General features: G+C 38.3%; 1 protein-coding gene across 4 annotated transcripts in view; it reads right to left on the minus strand.

The window, feature by feature from the left end:
- The window catches only part of kif1aa (kinesin family member 1Aa), a 132,107-nt gene that overhangs the window by 16,095 nt on the left and 101,623 nt on the right, over positions 1–14,389 (minus strand). For 3 of the 4 annotated variants that reach the window (XM_062038686.1, XM_062038685.1, XM_062038688.1), the window contains 3 exons: positions 13,977–14,061; positions 11,337–11,442; positions 6,237–6,263 (listed from right to left, as the gene is read on the minus strand). In XM_062038686.1, the coding sequence (XP_061894670.1) occupies positions 6,237–6,263; positions 11,337–11,442; positions 13,977–14,061 (218 nt within the window). The remainder of the gene's footprint in view (positions 1–6,236; positions 6,264–11,336; positions 11,443–13,976; positions 14,062–14,389) is intronic. The other variant, XM_062038687.1, reaches the window with a different exon arrangement.

The following is a 14,389-nucleotide window of genomic DNA, read 5'->3' on the forward strand; positions in this document are numbered from 1 at the left end:
GGTGTGCTATGGCGCCATCTTTTGGACCAGTTGAAAATGTACGATTCTTCATTCATCACTCCAAGCAACGTTTGTAAGTTTCACACTTTGACTAAAACAACTCATACTTGCTAAGATGTCTGTAGGAGTGTGTGGAGGGGGGGCGTGGCCTGCGGGCCTGCAGCCAGGCGGGGTGTGCCAGGACCGGCCTCGAAGTTAGCCACAGGTGCGTAGATGGAACCACCTGGGCCTTGTTATCTAATCACCCGTCGCTCTGTATAAGCAGCAACCGGGAGGAGAGACGTTGTTGGAGAGCGAGAGCAAGACGAACATTCACAAAAAGACGACTGCTGAAAAGCGCTAAGAGACTTGTTTGGAAAAATAAAACTGTCTTTGAGCAGATGTAGGCCTGCCTTCCAGTGGGTCCTCCAGACCACCAAGCATTTCCTGGCGAGCCCGTTTCATTGTTCTAAGACGGTTTTATTTTTCCAAACAAGTCTCTTAGTGCTTTTCAGCAATCGTCTTTTTTGTGAATGTTCGTCGTGCTCTCGCTCTCCCCCAGCTCCAACAACGTCTCTCCTCCCGGTTGCTGCTTATACAGAGCGACAGGTGATTAGATAACAAGGCCCAGGTGGGGCCATCTACGCACCTGCCGCTGACTTCGAGGCCAGTCCTGGCACACCCCGCCTGGCTGCAGGCCCGCAGGCCACACCCCCCTCCACAGAGTGTTTTCATGCATATTTGTCCATGCTATGGTAACGTAATGAACCTGGTATGAGCTAATATGCTAACGCGTCTACGAGCGTGTGCGTTAGTATTATTAACTTAAAATGGCATTATTTTTGTATCGTTTCACTTTCACAAATTCCTCAGTAAAATCACCAAAGTGTCACCGTGGTGTTATTGAGTTTAGCTGATTGGAGAGCTGGCTTGCGCAGCTTCGATGACTTCTGTTCACTGATCAGCCGTTTTACTGCCTTGTTACAGACCCCGTCTGGAAAAATTACAAGATATTTCTGTGTAAATAAGTCATTTCACAACGTATATATCTGCGGCTTACAGTCATTCTAAAATGTAATGGGTGTGGCCAAGTTTCACTTTTAGATCTTGAAGGGGGAATTAATGGAACCAGATCTTTTCCATATATCCATATTTAAGTGTTACTTCTTTCCTTCCATAGTCATATTACAAAATAGCTAGTATTCTTCCTTCTTTCTAGTCTGCAAAGTAAGGTGTAGGCCTTCTAGCAGGAGTGCAGACAGTAGTGAAGTGAAGTGAATTATATTTATATAGCGCTTTTTCTCAAGTGACTCAAAGCGCTTTACATAGTGAAACCCAATATCTAAGTTACATTTAAACCAGTGTGGGTGTCATTGGGAGCAGGTGGGTAAAGTGTCTTGCCCAAGGACACAACGGCAGTGACTAGGATGGCGGGAGCGGGGATCGAACCTGCAACCCTCAAGTTGCTGGCACGGCCGCTCTACCAACCGAGCTATACCGCCCGAGTAGAGATAACTCAGGGAGTAGTCTAAACAACGGGGGTGGGAGCGAGGGACAGAGGGAAGAACACAGGAGTTCCGGGGTTTTGGGAGATCGAGCTAGACTGGGCTAGGGAACGCTTCTGTACTGGATTTGGTCTAACGTTTGTCTTCAAAGCTTTGAGAATAAACCACAAAATACCAACTACTGCCTGGTGATGAATTAAAACGTCAGCTTATGTGCCACTAAAAGAATTTGGGAGTGACCAGCAGCTTAAAATCCCTGGGAGGAAGAGCTGGTCAACGCGACAGTACACAGAAGATCTATTAAAACCTCAAAAGGCTTAGTGGCCACATGTGTGGACGGCACCTTTTAGCTCTTATTTCCAAAATTGTGTACACTACTGAATTGGGGAATGTGGACACTTATACTGCCATCTGGTGGTGTCAGAAGAGTATAACATACAATGGAATTTGGAAAAAAAAAAGTGTAAAAATAAGAATTAGCATGTCACTAAACATGAAGTACACGTTTGTGTACTTATGGACTAAATCATATCAAAAGATGATTCTTAGTTTTTATTCTAATTAGGGTCCAATAAGCCCAAATAGCAAAGAGAAATAAAAAAAGTGTGTAAACAAACAGCTTGGGCCTTAAGAGGTTAAGACTCCCAACTTTGCAGCACGAGTGGCGATCCAATGTCTCACCATAAAGAGACATTTTAAAAAGGCGCCACTAAAATGATGTAAGAATGCTGCTGCTCGAGTCCTGACTAGAAGCAGGGAATATGACCATATTAGTCCAGTGCTTAGGTCACTGCACTGGCTTCCTGCTGCTCAGAAAATAGACTTTAAAACTGTGTTCAAGTGCCAAAGTCATTGAAAATTTGCGGCGCATTATGAAGGCTAAAATAACAGAAGGGAGACTGTTGAACAACTTAAGCTGTACATCAAGCAAGAATGGGAAATAATTCCACTTCAGAAATGTGTCTAATCAGTTCCCAAACCTTTACTGAGTGTTGTTAAAAGGAAAGGCCATGTAACACAGTGGTAAAAATGACCCTGTGACAACTTTTTTGCAATGTGTTGCTGCCATTAAATTCAAAGTTCGAGATTATTTGCAAAAAAGAACAAAGTTTCTCAGTGTGAACATGAAATATCTTGTCTTTGCAGTCTATTCAATTGAATATAAGTTGAAAAGGATTTGTTGTATTCTCTTTTTATTTACCATTTACACAACGTGACAACTTCACTGCTTTTGGCTTTTGTAAATGAGAGTCAGAAACGTGATAACACAAAATCATAATCAGCTCATTTTTAAATGTTGCAATAATAAAACCGATGTTATAATCCAAAACAATTAATATTTACTAGCAAACAAAAAAGTACAGAGAATTGGTAGCGTTAATTACTCGTATCGATTCCATAGTACCGCAAATTGGTTCCGTATCGGTTCAAATGTGAAGGGTGCCCACCCCTAGATGTGAGCCGGATAAACCCTTCAGTGAATGACTTGTCATCCTGTCAATGTTCTGGAATGTTGTCTTGTTGACACACAATTCTTACATCCAATTCCTGGCTGCCAACTTCCAAAAAAAAGCAACAAAGGGTTACTGACGCACAGACTTCCTAAAGTCGCCACGCGAGAAACCATCATAAGTTCTCCTATTTTTGGAGCGTCCTAAAAATGACGAAGAGAGCTACGTTCAAAACGCACCAACATCATGTCGGCGTTCCTTTGGAAGAGACCTTCATAAAAACTGGGTCATTCTAGTTATTTTTATCAAGGAAACAATAAGATGTATTATGACTGTATTATGCTGATGGTATATATTTATACCATGAATTGATTAACGTTGAACAAGTTGAAAAACTTATTGGGGTGTTACCATTTAGTGGTCAATTGTACGGAATATGTACTGTACTGTGCAATCTACTAATAAAAGTCTCAATCAATCAATCAATCAAACAGTAACTTCCATTGACACAAATATTACTATTCTGAAATATTGGCTATCACTGTGTTGCTGTTTATTCCTTAAGGTAGTACCATAAGGTGTACCATAAGGTGGTGTCATATCTCCATGCTTTGACGTCACTACAAAAAAAACATAAACAAACGTTGTAGCATAGAGCATTTCAACAATAAAAGGGAAAAAAGTACACAAATATAAATAAATAAGATAAATAAGAATACAAATTTCCTTATAAAAAATATAAATACAATTGGAATAAATATTACGACATAAATAAAAGAGGAACACAATAGTATGTGTGTACTACTTTATATATCTCAAAAATGGTCCAGAAAAGTCTATCAAAATAAATAAATAGAAATAAAAGTCAATCAAAATAAATAAATAGAAATGACTGTATACTTTCTTCCCACGCTTACAAAACAGTGCAGCTAATTTATGGATTTTTCTCGGCTAACGCCCATAATGTTCAATATTCCACAAACAGTGTTATTAGAACACGGAGAGAGACGCCGAAACGGTGCGTTATTGTGTGTGCTATGGCGCTCTCTTGTGGACGAGTTGGCTCATTGGCGGTACTGCAAGTTGAAAAAGTACTTCCTGTTTGGATTTGAGCGTAGCGTTTTTACTCGTACGGATTCTTCATCCATCACGCCAAGCAACGTTTGTAAGTTTTACAATAGAACTAAAACAATTCTTACTCACTAAACCGTCCCATCTGTGATGTCTGCAGGAGTGTTTTCATGCATAATTGTAAGTGCTGTCGTAATGTACTCAAGCCAGCGTCATTAGCATTAGCTAATATGCTAACACGTTTACAATGGTTAGTATTAGTAACTTTTTTTTGTATTGTTTCAGTTCAGTAAATGCACCAAAACGTCACCTGAGTCTCTTCAGCTGATTGGAGAGCGAGCCTCTGCAGCTAGTGGGTCCATGACTTCTGTTTTGTTTGAGCAACCGTTTTACTGCCGTGTTACAGGCACCGTTTGGAAACAAATAAGGTATATATAAATAAACATTTGCAAAATATTCTGTACCGGTATACAGTCGCAATCAAAAGTTTACATACACTTGTAAAGAACATAATGTCGTGGCTGTCTTGAGTTTCCAATCATTTCTAAAACTCTTATTTTGTTGTGATGTAGTGATTGGAGCACATACTTGGGTCTACTGAAAATGTGAGCAAATGTGCTGGGTCAAAAGTATACATACAGCAATGTTAATATTTGCTTACATGTTCCTTGGCAAGTTTCACTGCAATAAGGCGCTTTTGGTAGCCATCCACAAGCTTCTGCTTGAATTTTTGACCACAAAATTGGTGCAGTTCAGCTAAATGTGTTGGCTTTCTGACATGGACTTGTTTCTTCAGCATTGTCCATTGGGAAGGCCATTCTAAAACCTTAATTCTAGCCTGATTTTAGCAATTCCTTTACCACTTTTGACATTGTCCTGTTGGAACACCCAACTACGCCCAAGACCCAACCTCGGGGCTGATGATTTTAGCTTGTCCTGAAGAATTTGGAGGTAATCCTCCTTTTTCATTGTCTTATTTACTCTCTGTAAAGCAGTGGTCCCCAACCACCGGGCCGCGGCCCGTACCAGTCCGCGGACCGATTGGTACCGGGCCGCACAAGAAATTTAAAAAAAAAAAAAAAAAAAAAAAAAAACTTTTTTTTTTTAAATTTTTTTTTTAATGAAATCAACATAAAAAACACAACATATACATTATATATCAATATAGATCAATACAGTCTGCAGGGATACAGTCCGTAAGCACACATGATTGTATTTATTTATGTAAAAAAAAAACAATTATTTTTTTTTTTTTTAAACACACCCCCCACCCACCCCCCACCGGTCCGTGGGACAAATTTTCAAGCGTTGACCGGTCCGCAGCTACAAAAAGGTTGGGGACCACTGCTGTAAAGCACCAGTTCCATTGGCAGCAAAACGGCTCCTAAGCATAATACTACCTACACCACCATGCTTGACGGTAGGAATTGGTGTTCCTGGGATTAAAAGGCTTCACCTTTTCTCCTCCAAACATATTGCTGGGCATTGTGGCCAAACAGCTCAATTTTTGTTTCATCTGCCCACAGAACTTTCCTCCAGAAGGTCCATGTGATGTCATTTAGCGGAACTGCACCAATTTTGTCAAGAGGAGTGGTCAAAAATTCAACCGGAAGCTTGTGGATGGCTACCAAAAGCGCCTTATTGCAGTGAAACTTGCCAAGGGACATGTAAGCAAATATTAACATTGCTGTATGTATACTTTTGACCCAGCACATTTGCTCACATTTTCAGTAGACCCATAATAAATTCATAAAAGAAGCAAACTTCATGGATGTTTTTTGTGACCAACAAGTATGTGCTCCAATCACTACATCACAAAAAAAATAAGAGTTGTAGAAATGATTGGAAACTCAAGACAGCCATGACATGATGTTCTTTACAAGTGTATGTACACTTTTGATCTGCGGCTTATAGTCCGGTGCGGCTTATACATGTAAAATATTAATTTCTTCTAAAATGTGTTGGGTGCGGCTTAAATAAACGAATGGCTCACAACCGCGAATCGGTCCTCAACGTTCACCTAAAGACTGGATATGTTGGCGAACGTGGTGTCTCATAAACGTAGGATAGGCCCCCCTTGAAGGAGTTAAGAAGGTTGTGATGAAAGCCAAGCGAGCCATGCAGACACGTGTCCTTCAAAGACTGAGGAGGAGAGCTTCAACCACACACAGAGACAGAATGAACATAGGGCAGGAGGAGGGGATGATGAGGATGACACAAAAGAATATACCTAGGCATGTCGGAATCAAGAAACTGTCTGTAAAAAGCACATGTGGGACAAAAACAACAGGAAAAGGGAAGAACATTCCATTAGTGGACTGGAGGGAGAGAAACAGCCATTTGTACTTCATGTCTTATTTCCCGGGCACAGCACAGGACCTGCTTGAAGGGAGTCCAGGTCCCTGAGGGACCAGGAGGACCACTGAACAGCAGCTGGTGGATTTATATTCCAAACATGTTTTTTTTTTTTAAGGAGCATTAGCCAAGCAACGGAATGAGGCAAAAATAATACTAATAGACATGAAGTCATGCATGTGAAGGTGCACCACCAAGTCATTCTAGTCGTCTACCAGTGATCATCATCACTTTCCACTTTGGAGCATTTAAAAAGGAAATGTGAAGAAGACAACTTCCACTAATCTGGAGAGACGTAAAGTAAGTTGGAGTGTGTGTGTGGGAAATGATTAAAATGACCAAAATAAGGTAAATATGGTACATATTACATATTGTTACGAAGGTGTCTGTTTACTACATTATATATAAACTTGCAGTGTGTATATTGTACATATTGTTATGAAGGTGTCTGTTTACTACATTATATATATACTTGCAGTGTGTATATTGTACATATTACATATTGTTATGAAGGTGTCTGTTACTACATTATATATATACTTGCAGTGTGTATATTGTACATATTACATATTGTTATGAAGGTGTCTGTTACTACATTATATATATACTTGCAGAGTGTATATTGTACATATTACATATTGTTATGAAGGTGTCTGTTACTACATTATATATATACTTGCAGAGTGTATATTGTACATATTACATATTGTTATGAAGGTGTCTGTTACTACATTATATATAAACTTGCAGTGTGTATATTGTACATATTACATATTGTTATGAAGGTGTCTGTTACTACATTATAAATACACTTGCAGTGTGTATATTGTACATACTACATATTGTTATGAAGGTGTCTGTTGCTACATTATATATATATACTTGCAGTGTGTATATTGTACATATTACATATTGTTATGAAGGTGTCTGTTGCTACATTATATATATACTTGCAGTGTGTATATTGTACATATTGTTATGAAGGTGTCTGTTACAACATTATATATATACTTGCAGTGTGTATATTGTACATATTACATATTGTTATGAAGGTGTATGTTACTACATTATATATATACTTGCAGTGTGTATATTGTACATATTACATATTGTTATGAAGGTGTCTGTAACTACATTATATATATACTTGCAGTGTGTATATTGTACATATTACATATTATTATGAAGGTGTCTGTTACTACATTATATATATACTTGCAGTGTGTATATTGTACATATTACATATTATTATGAAGGTGTCTGTTACTACATTATATATATACTTGCAGTGTGTATATTGTACATATTACATATTGTTATGAAGGTGTCTGTTACTACATTATATATATACTTGCAGTGTGTATATTGAACATATTACATATTGTTATGAAGGTGTCTGTTACTACAATATAAATACACTTGCAGTGTGTATATTGTACATATTACATATTGTTATGAAGGTGTCTGTTACTACAATATAAATACACTTGCAGTGTGTATATTGTACATATTACATATTGCTATGAAGGTGTCTGTTGCTACATTATATATAAACTTGCAGTGTGTATATTGTACATATTACATATTGTTATGAAGGTGTCTGTTACTACATTATATGTATACTTGCAGTGTGTATATTGTACATATTACATATTGTTATGAAGGTGTCTGTTACTACATTATATATATACTTGCAGCGTGTATATTGTACATATTACATATTGTTATGAAGGTGTCTGTTACTACATTATATATATACTTGCAGTGTGTATATTGTACATATTACATATTGTTATGAAGGTGTCTGTTACTACATTACATATATACTTGCAGTGTGTATATAAAACATTGATGGAGGGTTTTGAGGTTGTCTTAGAGACTTTGAAGACTACAACTGTGACTACCATTAGCCGCATCTTCCAAGAGTTTTTTAGCATCTTCAAAATCCTAAAAAAAAAGAAGAAAAAAAAAGGTGTGTTCTTGTCTCTCATGATGATTGTGAACGATAGGCAAAATCCCCCAAAAAGTGTATTCCCCCTTTAAGAACCTTTGCTTTATGTATTGGAAACAATGCAAACAACAAATCAATACAAATATTGATATCAGCAGGAATCATACATACTTTTACTATTTTGTAGTGTGGAAAGTTAGAAAAGGTTTGATAAAGTGAAATTACTTAGAGAATGAATTATTTATTTTCAACCCTGTGCTGAAATGGACTTATGCTGTCTTTAAGTTGAAGTGGAGTGGTAATTGAGTGGTAGTGGTAAATGGCGACACCTAGTTGTCACAATGAGCTCATGACACAGCAAGTCAAATGATGTGGACACGTTTGTTACTGGATACTTTCTAATACTGACTTGGGGACTTTGTATGTGTAAGTAATATGTAACTAATTATGTTATACTTGTTTTTACTGACAAATGTCAAGTTTTACACGGCAATATTTATCAATTATTTGTCGCGTATATCTAGCTTGTGTGCTGTTGTGTGCTTAGCTGTTGTGTAGCTGCTAGCTCCTAGTAGCCTGTAGCCTAGCATGTTTACCTTTTGTAAATGACTTTAGTAAAATAGGTTAAATTGTGTGTTTATTGGAGGACATTTGGATGCTAACAAGTCAACACTCTGCAGGACTGCTTGTATCGCACATGATATCACACACGAGTAAACACTCTGCAGGACTGCTCGTATCGCACATGATATCGCACACAAGTCAACACGCTGCAGGACTGCTTGTATCGCACATGTTATCACACACACAAGTCAACACTCTGCAGGAATGCTTGTATCGCACATGATATCACACACACAAGTCAACACTCTGCAGGACTGCTTGTATCGCACATGATATCACACAAGTCAAAATTCTGCAGGAATACTTGTATCGCACATGATATCACACACACAAGTCAACACTCTGCAGGACTGCTTATATCGCACATGATATCACACACACACAAGTCACCACTCTGCAGGACTGCTTGTATCGCACATGATATCACACAAGTCAACACTCTGCAGGAATGTTTGTATCGCACATGATATCACACACACACAAGTCAACACTCTGCAGGACTGCTTGTATCGCACATGATATCACACAAGTCAACACCCTGCAGGACTGCTTGTATCGCACATGATATTACACACACAAGTCACCACTCTGCAGGACTGCTTGTATCGCACATGATATCACACAAGTCAACACTCTGCAGGACTGCTTGTATTGCACATGATATCACACAAGTCAACACTCTGCAGGAATGCTTGTATCGCACATGATATCACACACACAAGTCAACACTCTGCAGGACTGCTTGTATCGCACATGATATCACACAAGTCAACACTCTGCAGGAATGCTTGTATCGCACATGATATCACACACACAAGTCAACACTCTGCAGGACTGCTTGTATCGCACATGATATCACACAAGTCAACACGCTGCAGGAATGCTTGTATCGCACATGATATCACACACACAAGTCAACACTCTGCAGGACTGCTTGTATCGCACATGATATCACACAAGTCAACACTCTGCAGGAATGCTTGTATCGCACATGATATCACACACACAAGTCAACACTCTGCAGGACTGCTTGTATCGCACATGATATCACACAAGTCAACACTCTGCAGGACTGCTTGTATCGCACATGATATCACACAAGTCAACACGCTGCAGGAATGCTTGTATCGCACATGATATCACACACACAAGTCAACACTCTGCAGGACTGCTTGTATCGCACATGATATCACACAAGTCAACACGCTGCAGGAATGCTTGTATCGCACATGACATCACACACACAAGTCAACACTGCGGGAATGCTTGTATCGCACATGATATCACACAAGTCAACACGCTGCAGGACTGCTCGTATCAGAGCGCTAATAGTGAAAACTTTAGATGCACACTCATATAATCCTACAAATACTTTTACTGCTATCAGACCAATATTGGATCGGAACATCGCTAGTTGGAAAAATAAAAATGACCGTGGAATCGACTTTTTTTTAAAGTATATTTTCATTTTAGGACTTACATTTTCCATCCATTTTCTACCGCTTGTCCCTTTAATCAAGCTATTCAAGTCGACAGAGCTCAGCAATAGTCAGGGAAAGTGGATATTGCGCATTTTGGGTTTTTGCCATAAAAAACAAGATTTTCTTTGACAAAAAGGGTATAAAAAATGTTTAAAAATCCAACTTTATATTGAGGGATATATATATTGTATTGGTTTAAAAATGTCAAAATTGCTTCTCTTTCTTCCCCTCCATTTTTCTGCATCATTTTGTATCTCTAGTTATCATTACGTATATGTATTGTTGCATTTGAACAACTGTATTGTTGATAATAGAGGTAAATTATTGGTATTATTCATTATCAATAGCGCTATTTCTATTGGTATTTGTATTGCTCCATTGGTAGTGTAATAATGCTCATTGTCATTTCTGTATTATTATTTATTTCACTAACTGCTTCTTTGCTATCACTTTTACTACATATCCTATTTGCTGATGTTGCTCTATTGTTGTTGTTGTTGTTGTGTTTGCTGTTGTTGTTTTTGTCTCTCTGTTTTATCCCCCTCTTGTCCCCACAATTTCCGCCTCTGTCTTCCTTTTTTCCTCTTTCTATCCCCTCCTGCTCCGGCCCGGCTGCACCAAATGATAATATAAATACATTTAATAAAGTCAAATACAAATAAGGCAACGAGAGAAGTATCCCACACTTCTCTTTTGTAAAGTCAATCTGAACAGCCGATATGGGCATCTACATCTACTATATGATTTGCCTGAGAAGCTGGACAGGACAAAAAAAAAAAAGTCAAAATGGTTGCCGCATTTTTAGACTTTTCAGTGTGCATCCCTCAGTGGAACCAGCCCTGGTTTGGAATAAGGTGCTAGTGATTCATTGCCCGTGAAGCATAACAGGTGTTGTTGTGCACGTTGCAACAGTGTCTACCTGTCGTCCTGCAAGGGCTTGACGTAGCCGGCAGACAAGATGTTGAGGGACAGAATATTAGGGTCCACCAGGGTCTCGTCAGATTCAGGCGTGTTGCGGAGACGTCCTGGGGAAAAAAAGAGCAGAACACACACTCACACTATTATGTCTTGTTTCCAACAGGATGTAACAAATCTAACGTTATATAATTTTTCATACACAGGCAAGTGGCAACACAAAGTGATGTCCAGAACAAAAGAAAGAGGAGAAAAAAACATGCACGTACATAGCAGGAACTGTTAGGGACATTATTCAGAATTACCTCTCACACTACTGAAATCATCTTCTCTCACGCACACTACTGAAATCCTCTCATACACTACTGAAATCATCTTCTCTCATACACACTACTGAAATCATCTCATACACACAACTGAAATCATCTTTTCTCATATACACAACTGAAATCCTCTCATACACACAACTGAAATCATCTTTTCTCATATACACTACTGAAATCATCTTCTCTCATACGCACTACTGAAATCCTCTCATACACACAACTGAAATCATCTTTTCTCATATACACTACTGAAATCCTCTCATATACACTACTGAAATCATCTTTTCTCATATACACTACTGAACTCCTCTCACACACACTACTGAAATCATCTTCTCTCATACACACTACTGAAATCATCTCATACACACTACTGAAATCATCTTTTCTCATACACACTACTGAAATCCTCTCATACACTACTGAAATCATCTTCTCTCATACACACTACTGAAATCATCTCATACACACAACTGAAATCATCTTTTCTCATATACACTACTGAACTCCTCTCATACACACAACTGAAATCATCTTCTCTCATACACACTACTGAAATCATCTCATACACACTACTGAAATCATCTTTTCTCATATACACTACTGAACTCCTCTCACACACACTACTGAAATCATCTTCTCTCATACACACTACTGAAATCATCTCATACACACTACTGAAATCATCTTTTCTCATACACACTACTGAAATCATCTCATACACTACTGAAATCATCTTCTCTCATACACACTACTGAAATCATCTCATACACACAACTGAAATCATCTTTTCTCATATACACTACTGAAATCCTCTCATACACACAACTGAAATCATCTTTTCTCATATACACTACTGAACTCCTCTCACACACACTACTGAAATCATCTTCTCTCATACACACTACTGAAATCATCTCATACACACTACTGAAATCCTCTTTTCTCATACACACTACTGAAATCCTCATACACACTGTTGAAATGATCTTCTCTCATACACACTACTGAAATCCTCTCATACACACTATTGAAATAATCTTCTCTCATACACACTACTGAAATCATCTCATACACACTACTATTGAAATCATCTTCTCTCACGCACATAACTGAAATCCTCTCATTACCACTATTGAAATCATCTTCTCTCATACACACTACTGAAATCCTCTCATACACACTATCGAAATCATCTTCTCTCATACACACTGCTGAAATCCTTTCATACACACTATAGAAATCATCTTCTCTCACGCACCCTAACTGAAATCATCTTACACACAATTTTGAAATCCTCTCATACACGCTACTGAAATCCTCTCATACACTACTGAAATCCTCTCATTCACACCACTGAAATCATCTTCTCTCATACACTACTAAAATCCTCTCACACACTACTGAACTCTTCTAATACACGCAACTGATTTTTCTTTCACTCACACACACACACACACACACACACACACACACACACACACACACACACACACACACACACACACACACACACACACACACACACACACACACACACACACACACACACACACACACACACACACACACTACTATAATGCTCTTAGACAAACTACTGAAATCCCCTCATACACACTACTGATTTTTTTCCTCATACACACTACTGAAATCCTCTCATACACACTATTGAAATTATTTATTACACACTACTGAACATTTCTCACACACAACTGAAACACTCTCACATAAACAACTAAAGAACTATTCTCACACACACTACTGAGTGTGTAGTACTCAATAGTGTGTATGCAAGGATTTCAGTCGTGTGTATGAGAAAAAAAAAAATATATATATATGTGCGTGTGTATATATACAGTATATATTTATATATATATATATATATATATAAATATATACATCAATTAAGAGTGTGATTAAAAGTAATTGATCTGAATTACTCATGTTGACCAATAGATGGCAACATAATAGCAGCTTCAAAATTGTCAGACTATTAAAATGAATGCAATTCCTTAAACAACTCATGACGTCTCGCAGGCCAAATTAAAGACGTCGGCGGGCCACATTTGGCCTGCGGGCCAAAAATTTGGACACCGCTGCTCTAACATTTAACTGATTTAAAGAAAACAACTAAGAATCAAAATAACAGTTAAGTTAATTTTCAGTTCTAATCATCTCTCCTATAGCGTCCACTGCAAAAAATGATGCAATTGAGGCAATGATGTCATCTAACGACTTTTAGGACAGCCAGGAGCTACTTTCCTTGCTCAGAATTTGGCAACACTTTAAAACTGGTGTCCTGTGGGTGTGGAACGTACCCACAACAAGCTCTCGGACATCCCTCCATTCAATGTCGCCCCCTGACTCGTGGACTATTGTCACAGTGATTCTCCTCTGGAGGCCCTGCAGAGTCAACAAAAGATTGAGTTAAGTACTTACAACCACATGTTTCATTAGGTCCACCGCTGATAGTCTAACTATTATACTGGTTTGGAGTTAGAGTGTCTCAATACAATCTCTCACTTCCGATACAATACCGATATAAGGCCTTGTTCACACGGCAGGTCAATTCCCATTTTGTTGCCCATATGTGACTTGTGTCCGATGTTATCATGTCGATGTGAACAGTACAATTCCCTTTTTTTCCTATCAGATTTGTTCATGTCAATGTGAACAGTACAATTACAAATTTTTCATATCTGATTTTTTCACGTCAATGTAACAAATTCAA

This window comes from Entelurus aequoreus, linkage group LG27 (assembly GCF_033978785.1).
Source record: "Entelurus aequoreus isolate RoL-2023_Sb linkage group LG27, RoL_Eaeq_v1.1, whole genome shotgun sequence".
Classification (NCBI taxonomy): domain Eukaryota; kingdom Metazoa; phylum Chordata; class Actinopteri; order Syngnathiformes; family Syngnathidae; genus Entelurus; species Entelurus aequoreus.